Source organism: Myotis yumanensis, unplaced genomic scaffold (genome assembly GCF_028538775.1).
Source record: "Myotis yumanensis isolate MYYU_CA2020_CCGP unplaced genomic scaffold, mMyoYum1.0.hap1 SCAF_5, whole genome shotgun sequence".
NCBI lineage: Eukaryota > Metazoa > Chordata > Mammalia > Chiroptera > Vespertilionidae > Myotis > Myotis yumanensis.
The window spans coordinates 1,929,990-1,942,551 of NW_027223756.1; the positions used below are offsets into that span (position 1 = coordinate 1,929,990).

At 63.2% G+C, this 12,562-nt stretch overlaps 1 protein-coding gene across 1 annotated transcript in view; it reads left to right on the forward strand.

The window, feature by feature from the left end:
• The window catches only part of SDK1 (sidekick cell adhesion molecule 1), a 279,805-nt gene that overhangs the window by 169,258 nt on the left and 97,985 nt on the right, over nt 1–12,562 (forward strand). The window contains 3 exon segments of the mRNA XM_070414297.1: nt 5,999–6,110; nt 6,681–6,871; nt 11,909–11,992. Of these exon segments, the coding sequence (XP_070270398.1) occupies nt 5,999–6,110; nt 6,681–6,871; nt 11,909–11,992 (387 nt within the window).

Consider the following 12,562-nt stretch of genomic DNA (forward strand, 5'->3'; position numbering starts at 1 on the left):
CTCTCGTGGTTTTATGTGTTTCGTGTATTAAAGGTGCTTTTTAAGTCACAGATTCTGTTAGTGAGGCGCATGCTCCATAAAGAAAATCTGATTTGGGGGCCAGGTTTACGCCTGGCAAATAGTCCCGTTCGTGTCCCAGGAGCAGCGCGCTGCCCTCTCTGTGCAAGTCTGTGGGAAGAAGTGGCGACACCCACCTGGGAGCTACACTGAGATTCACTCCGTTTGCCCGGCAGCTCTTAGGCGCCGACTGGGCCCAGGCTCCCGGGTTTTAAGTCACAGCCTCCAAGGAGCTGACAGTGGGGGCCGGTGTGGGGTGGTCCGCGCCTTGTCCGGAGGAGACGGGCTCTTGTCCTGCCTCTGAGGACACACTGCTGGCCAGGGAGCCTCCATCCTCCAGCGATGGCCATTTGCTCATGAAAAGGGACCCCTGTGTTTTGGCCCCTCCCAGTTTGCTGGATGCAATGTTCTTCTTCCCACACGGCTGCCAGCCTCTGGGTATCTGTGTGTCCATCGGCCATGGAGCCCTCGGCTCGGGTGGAGCCCCGGTCCCGCTGTCCTTGCCGACGGCCTCAGCCGGGGGTGGGGCCCACTTGCCTGGTGTGCTGGGCTCCACGCCCAGGTGGGCGTGCTGGACACTTCATTCAAGGGCATTTGTTATCGACAATAAAGTGATGCGATTGTGCCTCGTACAGCCTCTCCTCCCGCCTACTGCTTTCCCCAAGCTGGCGCTTTCATTCCTACCTTCCCCCCCCCCCCCCCCCCCCCAGTGCTGGGGCACAGGGACTTTAGACGCCCTGACCTGATGACAAGTCCCTCTCACCCCCAGCCCCCCCAGACTGCACCAGGCCAGCTCCCCGCCGGCTGCGCTCTCCCCCCATCACGGGCAGACCACGCGCTCACGTGTGTGAGTGTGAAGCAGGTGGCCTTCTGCTGTCCCCTGAGTCGGGGACGTGGGTCATCGCTCCATCACCCCGTCCCGCGGTCCCCGATGCGCACGCCTGCTCCATGGTTACCGTGTGCTCGCAGCGCACCCCCAAATGCATAAACCCACCACTGCGGGCCGCCGTTTGTCACACTCACTCCTCTGCCCGGTAAACGGCCGATGGAAATACGTTCTCTGTTACGTTCCATTCGTTTCCACATGTACGAGTTTTCAAATATGTTATAAATGAGAAGAAAAGAAACTGCTGGACTGTTTGTCAAACTGTCACATTATTTTATTTATCGTCTCCTGTCAACAGAAAAGTCCAGAAGTGGATTGAGATAAAAAATGGAGGCGCGTGTAGAGATAAACAGAAAGGGAGACCCTGCACATTCCCTCCCTCCTGCTCCGGGCAGCAAACAAGAAGCACCGAGGCCGCCGGCATGGCTCGGTGGTTGAGCACCGGCCTGTGACCTGGGAGGGCGTGGTGCTGTCCCGGTCAGGGCGCAGGCCCGAGTTGCGGCTCGATCCCCAGTGAGGGGCATGTAGGAGGCAGCCGATCCATGATTCCCTCTCATCATTGATGTTTCTCTTTCTCTCTCTCCCTCCCCCTTCCTCTCTGAAATCAGGAATATGTTTTAAATGGCTGGAGGAACTTTCTGTTTAGCGAACAAGATGTTTCTGGTCGGTAGAGAATTGCTCTGTTTATGTCCGTTTTCACGATGAAGTGCCTGTTCGAAGGGCCCGGTTCTGCCTGGAGAAAGCACCTGTGGAGCCTGGGGGGACCCGGCTATCCACTGCCTTCACGCCTTCCGCGCGGGCAGGCTTCCGAGAGGAGGCGGTCGTGGCTGTGGGGGCTGGAGATGTGCTGGTTGGGGTGCATCTCAGCCTCTTCAACACTGTGCACCCGGGCTCAGCGTTACAGACTCGGCATGTAGATGCTGGCCCCCAGGCTGCACGCGGCCAGCACCCCTGGGAGACAGCCCCTGCCGGGCACTGATGTGCAGGGGAAGGCCACAGGCTCTGCTCGCCGCCCCCCCAGTGCAGCAGCACCTCCTGCCGGGGAAGGTCGGGGGTCACAAAAGGCAGACCAGCTCCGCGGCACTTCCATCGTCAGGAGCAGGTGCGAGGGGCGGCCAGCTGCATGCGGAGGCGGCTGCAGCGCTGAGCAAAAGGTGACCGGTCCTGCGACGCTCCACCAGGGCCTCGCGGTGCACTGGGGGGGCCCTCGTGGGGTGTATTGGGGGCCTTCCATGGGGTACACTGGGGGGTACACATGTGGGGTGCACTGGGGGGGCCTCGTAGGGTACACTGGGGGGCCCTCGTAGGGTACACTGGGGGGTACACACGTGGGGCCCTCCGCGGTGCACTGGGTGTCTGTAACAAGAGAGTTTGGGGTGTGTATGGGATCAGGGTCCCCCCCACCCCCCATGTGGGCCGTGAGCTGTAGGGCTGCAGGCCTCCTCAGGGTCCCGCGTTCATGGCCACGTGTCCTGAGAGGAGCAGCCACACTGGCCGACACCGTCAGGCAGGAGAGAGGAACCTGGGGCCGCGCAGGGAGCCCGCGCCCCGCTCTCCGGGGCCTGGAACGCCTGCGCCCCGAGAGCCACGGGGCTGGTCTCCTTCCTCGCTCCTTAAGGTCACCCACCGCCTCCCGCCCCTCCTGTGTCCCTGCTGCCCTCCAGTCGTCATGATGCTCTCACCTCTTACCCCCTGGACCCCCGGCTCAGCAGCTCAGGGACGGGGAGCCTCGTCTCCTGCTGGAGAGACTTGTGTCTTTACAGGGACTTTCTAATCACGTGCAGCCTGGACAGCTGCTGCCACGGAGCCCCGGCACCAGGGCTGGGCTGGGGGCGGGGGGGGGGGGGGGGGGGGCGGGGGTTGGGTGTGGACGGGCCCTGCCTCTGCGGGGTTGTTTGTTCCCAGAGCTGCAGCGAGGCCGCCCCAGGTCCCTGCCGCCCCCAGGAGCCCCCTGGCGTGCGCTGCTCCCTCCGCCGAAATCTCTTCCAGTTTGATTTCTTCACCTCCTGCCACCCCGCCCGGCCGGGAAATGATCCGCTGGGAAAGCTCGACCGGAGCCGCTGGGGGGAGGGGAGCTCCAGGTCCCGTGGTTTCCAGGGAACTGGCCACAGCAGAGTTCGGAGGAGGAGGAGCAGCCCGTGGGAGAGCAGGGTTCTGAACTCCGGGCGCTGACGCTCCTCTGTCCGAACGCCTCTCACCACTGAGTCATGTGACTGGCCTCCGTTTTCTGAGGCGATAATAGATATCGTATTGGCTGGGGTTCGAAGCCAGGGGCTGACACCTGTAAATGGACCCGTTTAGCACAATGTCCGGGGCCGTGTGGGACTTGGCCAACACAGCCCCCTCCCCACTTCCCACTTGGTTTTCCTTCCTCTGGGAAGTAATTCCCAGCGCACTGACATTTGGAATTTTGGGACTGTTTTTAGTGTAGAGCATTGAAGGAGAGGGTAATGTTTCTGGTGGAGGCAGTGGTGACTCGTTATTGCGGGATATGCATGAAGAATTAAGCCATCACTGAGATTTGTTGAGTGCTCATCGCGTCGTAAATCCTCCGGGAACGGCAGGAACAAAGAGCCGGCTTATTCCTTTAAGGGCGCCTCGGTGTTCGTCTCCGCAGCTTCCTTCCCGAAACTGACCGTGGGAGCAGAATGTGGGAGGAGGCCAGCGTGCGGGTGAGGGATGCACCCCGTTATCTCGTCTCTCGGGAAAAGAGTAAACCCACCGACAAGCAGTAAAGGAGGCAGAGACTGTCGCCTCCCGCGCCACAAAGGAAGGAGGCGACAGGGAGCCCGAGGGAAGCGTGTCTGGAAGGCAGCCCTGGGTGGAGGCATGACGGCGGGGGGAGGTCTCCGCGTGGGGACACCCAGCGCGGACTTGCTCGCGGAGGGGCTAGAGCTGCAAATGGGGGTGATTCACAGCGTGGCCTGAACAGCCTGCTCCCGCCCGTCTGCTGTAGGCAGAGTGTCAGCGCCTGCTGTGGTCGGACAGGCAGGCAGGCAGGACGCCCTCCACGGAGCGCGCGTGGCCAGGAGAGGGCTCTGCCCTGTGGACGCCGGTCCCTGCAGGAGGCAGGGAGCTGCCGTTCGCATGGGGTGGGTGCGCTTCCCGAGCCTTGCCGTGCTGCTCTGCACTCCACGTGCACACCCGAGTCTGGTTGCACTTGGAAACCGCTGTTGGCTCGGGAGGCCCCACAGCGAGCTCTGTGGTGAGCGTCGTCCATGCCGTGGGGGGGGGGGGGGGGGGGGGGGGGGGGGGGCTGGGTGCGGCCGCAGGCCCAGACCACGCGCAGCGCTGCGCTCAGCAGCCCTGGCTCTGCTTGTGCCCAGAGACTGGCCCGGAGTCAAGGTCACCTTCCCAGCGGCCCTGTGTGTGTCCCCGAATGCCCGCCTTGGGAATGACGACATTTCCACCGGTCCCCCTCACCTGCCTCCGAGCACGTCCTGTGCGGGTCACGCCTCACCGGGAGCGCAGGCGGCAGGGCGGGAGGTCGGGCGCTTTCGAACACACTGACATTTACCAGCCCCGAGCCAGGCGGGCACGTGACCTGCCCTGCGGACCCCACAGGGCGCAGGAGCTGAAGCCGCATTTGTATGGCAGGAGGTGGGGCCCAGGGCAGTCCCAGCTCCAGAGGAGTCACATGGGGCCTGTCTTTCCATCGCCGTGGCGACTCCGTGACAACCCCCCCCCCCCCCCCCCGTGTCCCACATGTCCCTGCAGGACTGGCACTGGCCCTGGGCCTGTTCCTCAGGGGCATCGGGCAGTCGAGGCTGAGCGGCCGGGGGACCGTCCCCCGGGGCAGTGACCAGCGCTGAGCACGGCTTCCTCCGGGCGGCGGCTGAGCCGTGATTGATGCCGTATTAGCCCCTGCCCCGGCGACCTCCCCACCCCGCTCCCTCCTGCGCCGCACGTCGCAGCCATTGCAGACGGTAGCTCCTCAGGTCACTGCTCCTCATCGGGACTTTCACAGGTGGCGGGCGGCGGTTAACCTGCTGGCGTTCAGCTCTGTCCTTCGTCCCATCGCGGCATCTCCTAGAAGCCTTCCAGCCGCCACGTCCCTGCCTTGTCTCCCCGGAAGCCACGCCCCCAGGGAGCCTCGGGGTGGGGGGAGGCAGCTTTCCAGGACCCCACGGACACGGAGACTCGGCGTCACGCCCCTGTGCTCAGTGCAGAGACCTTCACGATGCGCATTTGCCGGCTCTGCCAGCCCAGCGGCCAGCGCCCTCGGGTCCTCGCGTGCCCGTCACTGCCCTGCACGGCGGCGGGCGCCTCCCTCTGAAGCACTAGACCAGACGCTTCATCTGCCGTCATTTACCCGAATGTGATTTCCAGGCTCCCCGTCTCCGCCCTTAAATTGAGATCCTGTTCCAGAAATGTCTGATCGTCTTCATTTTCCCTAAATACACAGCAGCGAAGTGTACCGTGAGCAGTTTAATGTGGGTATTACATGTATTTCGGAGGAAAGTGGCAAAAATGTGTCATTCTTTTCTCCCTTGTCAGGAGAAGGCTGAGCTGAACTGTCGTCCTCTGCCGCTCGCAGGGGCAGGGACGGGGCAGGTCGCTCTCGGGAGAGGGGCTTGGCCACATGGCGAGCCGACGCTCCGTCCGCGGCTGTGCTGCGTGGGGCGCTCTGCCTGACACAGTGCCTCTCGGGGGGCCTGGCGCGGACTCGTTTGTGGAACTGAACAGGTTGTACAACAGTGGGTGGACTAGGTGGCTCCATAAGCAACGTCGTAAACCAATTAAAGGCGCGTAAAGCAGCGGCCTCCTGGGGAGGCTCCACAGGCCGAGGCCCTGATCCGCGGGCTCCGCCCCCCCAGCGCAGGGCTCCAGCCCCGATCCGCAAGGACGGCCCTGTCAAGTTATGGGCTGGGCCCCCCCCCCCCCAAGGCTCCCAGCACCCACCAGGGACAGGGCCCCCCAGGCCTCTTCATGGGGGTCACGGTGGGGCATGAGACCCGGGCATCCCACCGGAGCCCCCCAGTATCTCTCGACGGTCATTCCCAGTCCTCACCCCGTACCCAGGAGCGCTCCGTGGTTTGTGCTTTGTCGCCACAGGGGACGGCGCTGCGCCCGAAGCCACGGCCCCCGTCATCGTGATCGCCCCGAGCAACCGCAGCGTGCTGGCCGGGTCCAGCGAGGTCACCCTGGAGTGCATAGCGAATGCCAGGTATGTGACATCACCGAGACCCTCGCCAGGGGTGCGAGCTCCCTGCCACGGTGTCCTGTTGGCGCAGCTGGGCTGTGAGCACAGCTGTGGGGGGGCAGCCGGGACCCCAGGCCTCTGTGGTCCCAGAACACACTTCTCGGGAGCTGCCGGGCCTGGAGGGACCTCCTCGGAGTCCGGCTGAGGAGGGAGAGGCCGCCCCTCTCTAGTCCCAGGTGTCCTCGCTCCAGGATGGTGTTCCCGGGGCCACAGCTCCCCCGCGGCCTCAGCTCCCCCGCGGCCTCAGCTCCCCCGCGGCCACAGCTCCCCCGCGGCCTCAGCTCCCCCACGGCCTCAGCTCCCCCGCGGCCACAGCTCCCCCGCTGCCGCAATTAGCTGTCCTTGCTCAGTAGCCCAAGCGGAGCACCGCTGAGCGAAGCGGGAGGGAGAGGGGTGCGAGGGGACTGGTTCAGGTGTCCACTGACCCCCAGCAGCCCCGCAGGACAGGCCCTAGCAGCTCCTGCCTGGGCCCGAGGTGGCTGCCACCCCCCTCCCTGGACTCACGGTCCCTCACAGCTGCCCTCGCTCTCCCAGGCCCCTGGAGGAGCTGCGTGTGAGCTGGAAGAGGAACGGGGTGACCCTCACCCGCGGGCTCCGCAGCTTCGGGAGGCGCCTCACCATCAGCACCCCGACCTCCGCCGACACTGGCGAGTACCTCTGCGAGGCGGCGCTGGCCGGGAGCACGGCCGAACCAGCCCACGCAAAGGCCTTCCTCTCCATCACAGGTAACCCTCCTCCCATCACAGTGACCCCTCCTCCCATCACAGTGACCCCTCCTCCCATCACAGTGACCCCTCCTCCCCATCGCAGTGACCCTCCTCCCATCACAGTGACCCTCCTCCCATCACAGTGACCCCTCCTCCCATCACAGTGACCCTCCTCCCATCACAGTGACCCCTCCTCCCATCACAGTGACCCCTCCTCCCATCACAGTGACCCCTCCTCCCCATCGCAGTGACCCTCCTCCCATCACAGTGACCCCTCCTCCCATCACAGTGACCCCTCCTCCCCATCGCAGTGACCCTCCTCCCATCACAGTGACCCCTCCTCCCATCACAGTGACCCCTCCTCCCATCACAGTGACCCCTCCTCCCCATCGCAGTGACCCTCCTCCCATCACAGTGACCCCTCCTCCCATCACAGTGACCCCTCCTCCCCATCGCAGTGACCCTCCTCCCATCACAGTGACCCCTCCTCCCATCACAGTGACCCCTCCTCCCATCACAGTGACCCCTCCTCCCATCACGGTGACCCCTCCTCCCATCACAGTAACCCTCCTCCCATCACGGTGACCCTCCTCCCATCACAGTGACCCTCCTCCCATCACGGTGACCCCTCCTCCCATCACGGTGACCCCTCCTCCCATCACGGTGACCCTCCTCCCATCACAGTGACCCCTCCTCCCATCACAGTGACCCCTCCTCCCATCACAGTGACCCTCCTCCCATCACAGTGACCCCTCCTCCCATCACAGTGACCCTCCTCCCATCACAGTGACCCCTCCTCCCATCACAGGTAACCCTCCTCCCATCACAGTGACCCCTCCTCCCATCACAGTAACCCCTCCTCCCATCACAGTAACCCTCCTCCCATCACAGGTAAGGCTCCCCCTGGAGGCGGCACTGGGCCTGGGTGCTGCCCAGCCTTCCCTGGGAAGCGCAGTCACACTCACCCCAGCTTTACCTTGAACCTGGCGCAGGGAGGGGGCCTGATTCCATCTCCCAAACGCATCCGGCTTTTCTTTCCCAAGAAAATCACTGAACCCGAGAGCTGGTCTGAGCCGGCCTGACCCAGCCCGGGCTGCAGGCGGGAGGCCGTGGGGAGGGCACCTCCTGTGCCTCGGCCCAGGCTCTCATGTCTGACTGTGACGATCAGGGCTCGGAGACGGTGCTGCTGCTGTCATTTCTGGACCCGAAGGCAGTGAGAAGGTGCCCGATGTTACCTTCCCTCCGTGTCAGAGAGGACGGAGCCCAGTGCCGCCCTGGCCGGGAGCGGAGGGGAACCGGCACCACTGCTCTGAGCGCCTGAGGGTGGCAGGTCGGGACGTGGCCTCGCACACGGCGAGGGGAACTCGGTGACTCGGACTGTGGTGCGATGGCCCGGCACAGGGGTGAGGGCTGCACTCCTCCCACCGGCCCCGCCCACAGCCCTTGTCCTCCTGCGGCCGGCCCTGTGGTCGTGGCCAGCCCAGCAGAGAGGTGGCCGTGCCGCCTGCTCCCGTGAGGGGACCCCCACCCCTCCCCTCCTCTGCGGGACGAAGGGGCGGCCCCAGGAGAGCGGATATGCCGGAGCCCTCCCGAGAGCGTGGCCCCTCGGTGACATACGCGCCGTTGGCCCCTTTGCGAGGGAAGTCAGAATGAAGGCTGCATTTCACACACAGTTCGCAAGAGGAGCAGCCACTGCCTCGAAGTGTGCCTGGAGCACGGCACTTCCTTCCATCATCAGACGTGGCTCCGGCCTCTACGTGACGGCCACACGCCTGCCACGCACACCTGCGGCCCCTGGCCATGGGGAAGATCTCGCAGCCCCGGAGGGCAGGCCGGGTCCATCTCACCCTGTTCAGCCGCGACGTGAATGCACCCGCTCCCGGAGGGGCACCCACTGGGCGGCCTGTGGCTGCGGGAGCCACGGTGTGGGCCGCACAGACTGAAGTCCGGCTCCGGCTCCTTAGACAGCACAGCCTGCGTCCTGACGGCAGGGGATTATCTCCCGGAACTAGAATGTCGGTCTCCAGCAGCGCTGCTTCCAAACACTTGGCCTCTGAGTGAGCTGCTTCCAAACACTCGGCCTCTGAGTGCGCTGGGCTCTGCGTTTACATCCGGATTCACGGCAGACGCTCACCTAGAGTGTCCCGCCCCCCCCTCCACCCCCCCGCCACCCCGTCCGGCCTGTGCAGGCGCCAGAGCACACCTGGCTTCCGGGGTCGGTATAAGTCCCCTCCGCTCGTCAGCGTTTGCTGGGACAGTGGGACTTGTGCCGAGTGACCTGGGAAAGCCTGTTCGTGTGGGGAGATGCCACCCTCGCCCGCCATCCCAGGCGTCAGGGCGGCGGGGAGGCTCCCGTAGGAACGTGAAGTGGAAGGAGGAGAGCAGAGGGGCTTCGGTTGCTGCCCTCCCTCTCGGACGAGACCAGACAGACGCACGCAGCTGTTCACCCGCCCGTGGGCTTCCTGCTGCCCTTCCCTCCTGCGGCCCAACAGGGGCACCGGCTGAGTGCGGGCACCGCCACCCGCCCAGAGGCCTGCACCCGCCGTCGGCAGCACCGGCACAGGCTCTGCCTCGTGGTCCCTCCCGACCCTCAGAACCTAACCCAGCTGAGCCCTCACGTGCCCCTAACCCAGTGGTGCTGGGAGCTTCCTCCCCACCAGCCCTGGGATGTGTCCTCGGCCACAAGGAAAGGTACACAGAACCCCGGCTCTCCTCCTGCGCTGCCAGCAGAGCCTCCCACCCCACCGCCGAGTGGGGCCAGGCGCCCACCCACCGCGCAGCGGAGCGTGACGTCCCTGTGCAGGGCGGCCTCCACTCGAGAAGCCTGGATGCTGGGCCCGGCTGCTGCTTCACGCACCGTCCCAGAGCCCGGGCCGGCGTCAGTGTGTGAAGCGTGACCCATGCCAGGCCCTCCCTGCACCCGGGGGACCCGCGGGCACTGCCCACTAAGAAAGAGCCGAGCTGCCCACAGGCATCGCCGTTGCTGCCGCGGGAGCAGTGTGGTCTGTGGGCGCGACCGTCCACGGGGATGGATTTTCATCTTCGCAGAGTGATCGCTCTTGAATGAACCGCACGGGCGCTGCTGAGTGAAAGAGGCCGCTCCCAGGCCCCGCCCTGTGATCCGCGTCCATAGCATCAGGCAGACAGGACGACAGAGATGGGCCAGGCACGGCCGGAGACGCTGGGAGGGGCGGCTACAGAGAGCGGGGTGCCGGGGCCTTTGGTGACCCCCACACCTACGCAGGCGATGACACTGCGTGACACTAAGTACATGTGCCCACGCCCACGAGCACCAGCCAACGGAGACGGAGTGCAGGGCCCTGCCTGCTTCCGGCCGCCGCCTCGCCGGCTCTGATTGCAGCCGTTCAGCAAGGTGTTGCCATGGAGGGAGACGAGTAAAGGACAGAGTGTCCTTCCCCACCGTCTCCTGCACCTGCAGGGACCTCGCAGCCCACTCGGCTGCAGCGTTTCCCTCAGAAAAGGAAAACCAACTCATCAGGCCAATGTTGATCCCCCCCCCCCCCCCACACACACACACACACACATTCACCCCTACAATCGGACGGCAGCACGCAGCGGCGGCGGGCATGGCCTGCGTGCGGCGTCGGCAGGTTGAGCCGGCAGCGGAGGATGGAGGTGCTGCTGCCGTGGCGGCCCCTGAAGGAGAAGGCCAAGGGGGCTCCTACACGCCGAAGAGCAGCCTGAGGAGCCGGCGGCGGCTCAGCCGTGGTCCTCTGGGCCAGTCCACCGGGTCCACACGCGCACAGGGAGCAGAGGTTCTGACCCCTCTCCCGCCAGGCGCAGACTTTCCGCTCAGTGAGCCGGGGAAGCAAAATTGCTACCTAACTGCCTCCCCGGGAACCTTGGCCTTTTCTCTGTCACCGCCATCGTTCCTTGAAAGTGCTGTTTGCGAGCCTTTCTCCTCCTTTGGGCTCTGCCTGCTCTGGGGAGACAGCTGCTGTCGGAGGCTCGCCAGGCTGCGTGTCCGCGTGCAGCACCGTCCAAAGTCACACTGAGCATGACCTCTGGCAGGCAGGCCCAGCATTAATTACCACTCAGAAAGCCAGCGCAGCCTTTGTCATCATGATAATGAGATCACTGCCACCTAAACACGCCACGCACTCGGCCAGGCCACTGTTGAATTTCTGTTGAATAAACTGAGAAAAAAAATACTGCAATTTACTCTCCAAGGAAATTCACTGCTTAGTGCAACCACTATTTTTTTTTTTTTTTTTTTGGTTGAATAGGTCAGTGCAGTATCCAGAGAGAAGCGAGTGGCTACGCGTTCGCTGCTACAGAGCGACGCCAGGCCCTTTCTCTTCTTGCCCTCAGCTGTTATTTGCTGTCGCATTGGAGTGTTAAATCTGTATTTTGGAGGAGAACTGCTAAGACTTTAGAGAGGATGTTACTAGACTGCACTGTCCCCCGGCACGGGCCAGAGCCCGGTGCGGCCCCCAGCACGCCTCGGGAGTTGTGTTTAGTTTCGATACGGAAGCAAACTGGCCTATGAAATACTGGGCTGTAAATATCCACCTTATGAGCCCCTCGGGACAGCGCTTCTAAAGCCTGAATTAAGATGGTTCATGATTCAAGCCCACACGCTGAAAAGTGGCCGTTGCTCTGAGTAGCAATTTGCTGCCGGAGACCTGAGAGTGTAAATCGCCTCTGGCCTCTGCTCTCTGTGGTCAGACTTTGTGCGCACATTGGTAACAGATGAAGTTCTCAGAAATCGTTTTTTTAATGCATCTTAAAATATATTTTTATTGATTTCAGAGAGGAAGGGAGAGGGAAAGAGAGAGAGAAACATCAGTGATGAGAGAGAATCATGGGTCGGCTGCCTCCTGCACGCCCCCCACTGGGGATCGAGCCTGCAACCCGGGCAGGTGCTCTGACGGGGAATCAAAGCCTGACCTTCTGGTTCTTAAGTCAATGCTCAGTCACTGAGCCACACTGGTCGGGCCAAAGATAGTTTTTAAAAAGAGTCCCGACTCGAGGCTGCAGAGTCTTCTGAAATATGCTCCTTGCTTAGCGGCTCCTGTGTTTTCTTGTTTAAAGAGCCACCGTACTTCACTGCTGAGCCCGAGAGCCGGATTGTGGTGGAGGTGGAGGAGACCGTGGACATGGCGTGTGCAGCGATGGGTGAGTGTGGGGGCTGCTGGGTGGCCGTGATGTGGAGGGACCCAGGGCATTCTCCAGGGCAGAGTCGTCATCATTGGAGGGACACATTGAGGCCAAGGTCAGAAACTGGGACTGTACAGAACCCAATTGCTCTGCACGTGACCTGGGGAGGTATTTGACCCTGGGAAGGTGTTTGATCTGGGAAGGTGTTTGACCCTGGGGAGGTGTTTGACCTTCGGGAGGTGTTTGCCCTGGGAAGGTGTTTGACCCTGGAAAGGTGTTTGATCTGGGAAAGTATTTGACCCTGGGGAGGTGTTTGACCCTGGGAAAGTGTTTAATCTGGGATGTGTTTGACCTTGGGAAGGTGTTTGACCCTGGGGAGATGTTTGACCTTGAGACTGTGTTTTGATCAGGGGTGGTGTTTGACCTTGGGAAGGTATTTGACCTTGCTCCCTCACCTGCAAAGCGGGGAAGGTACTATTTACAAGGAAGCACAGGAGGCCTGGTGTAGGCTGTCCTCTCACTCCCTTGGACGCTCCGCTTCCACCAGCCACGGCCCCAGGCCTGAGGGTAGGAAGCTCGTCCTCATCC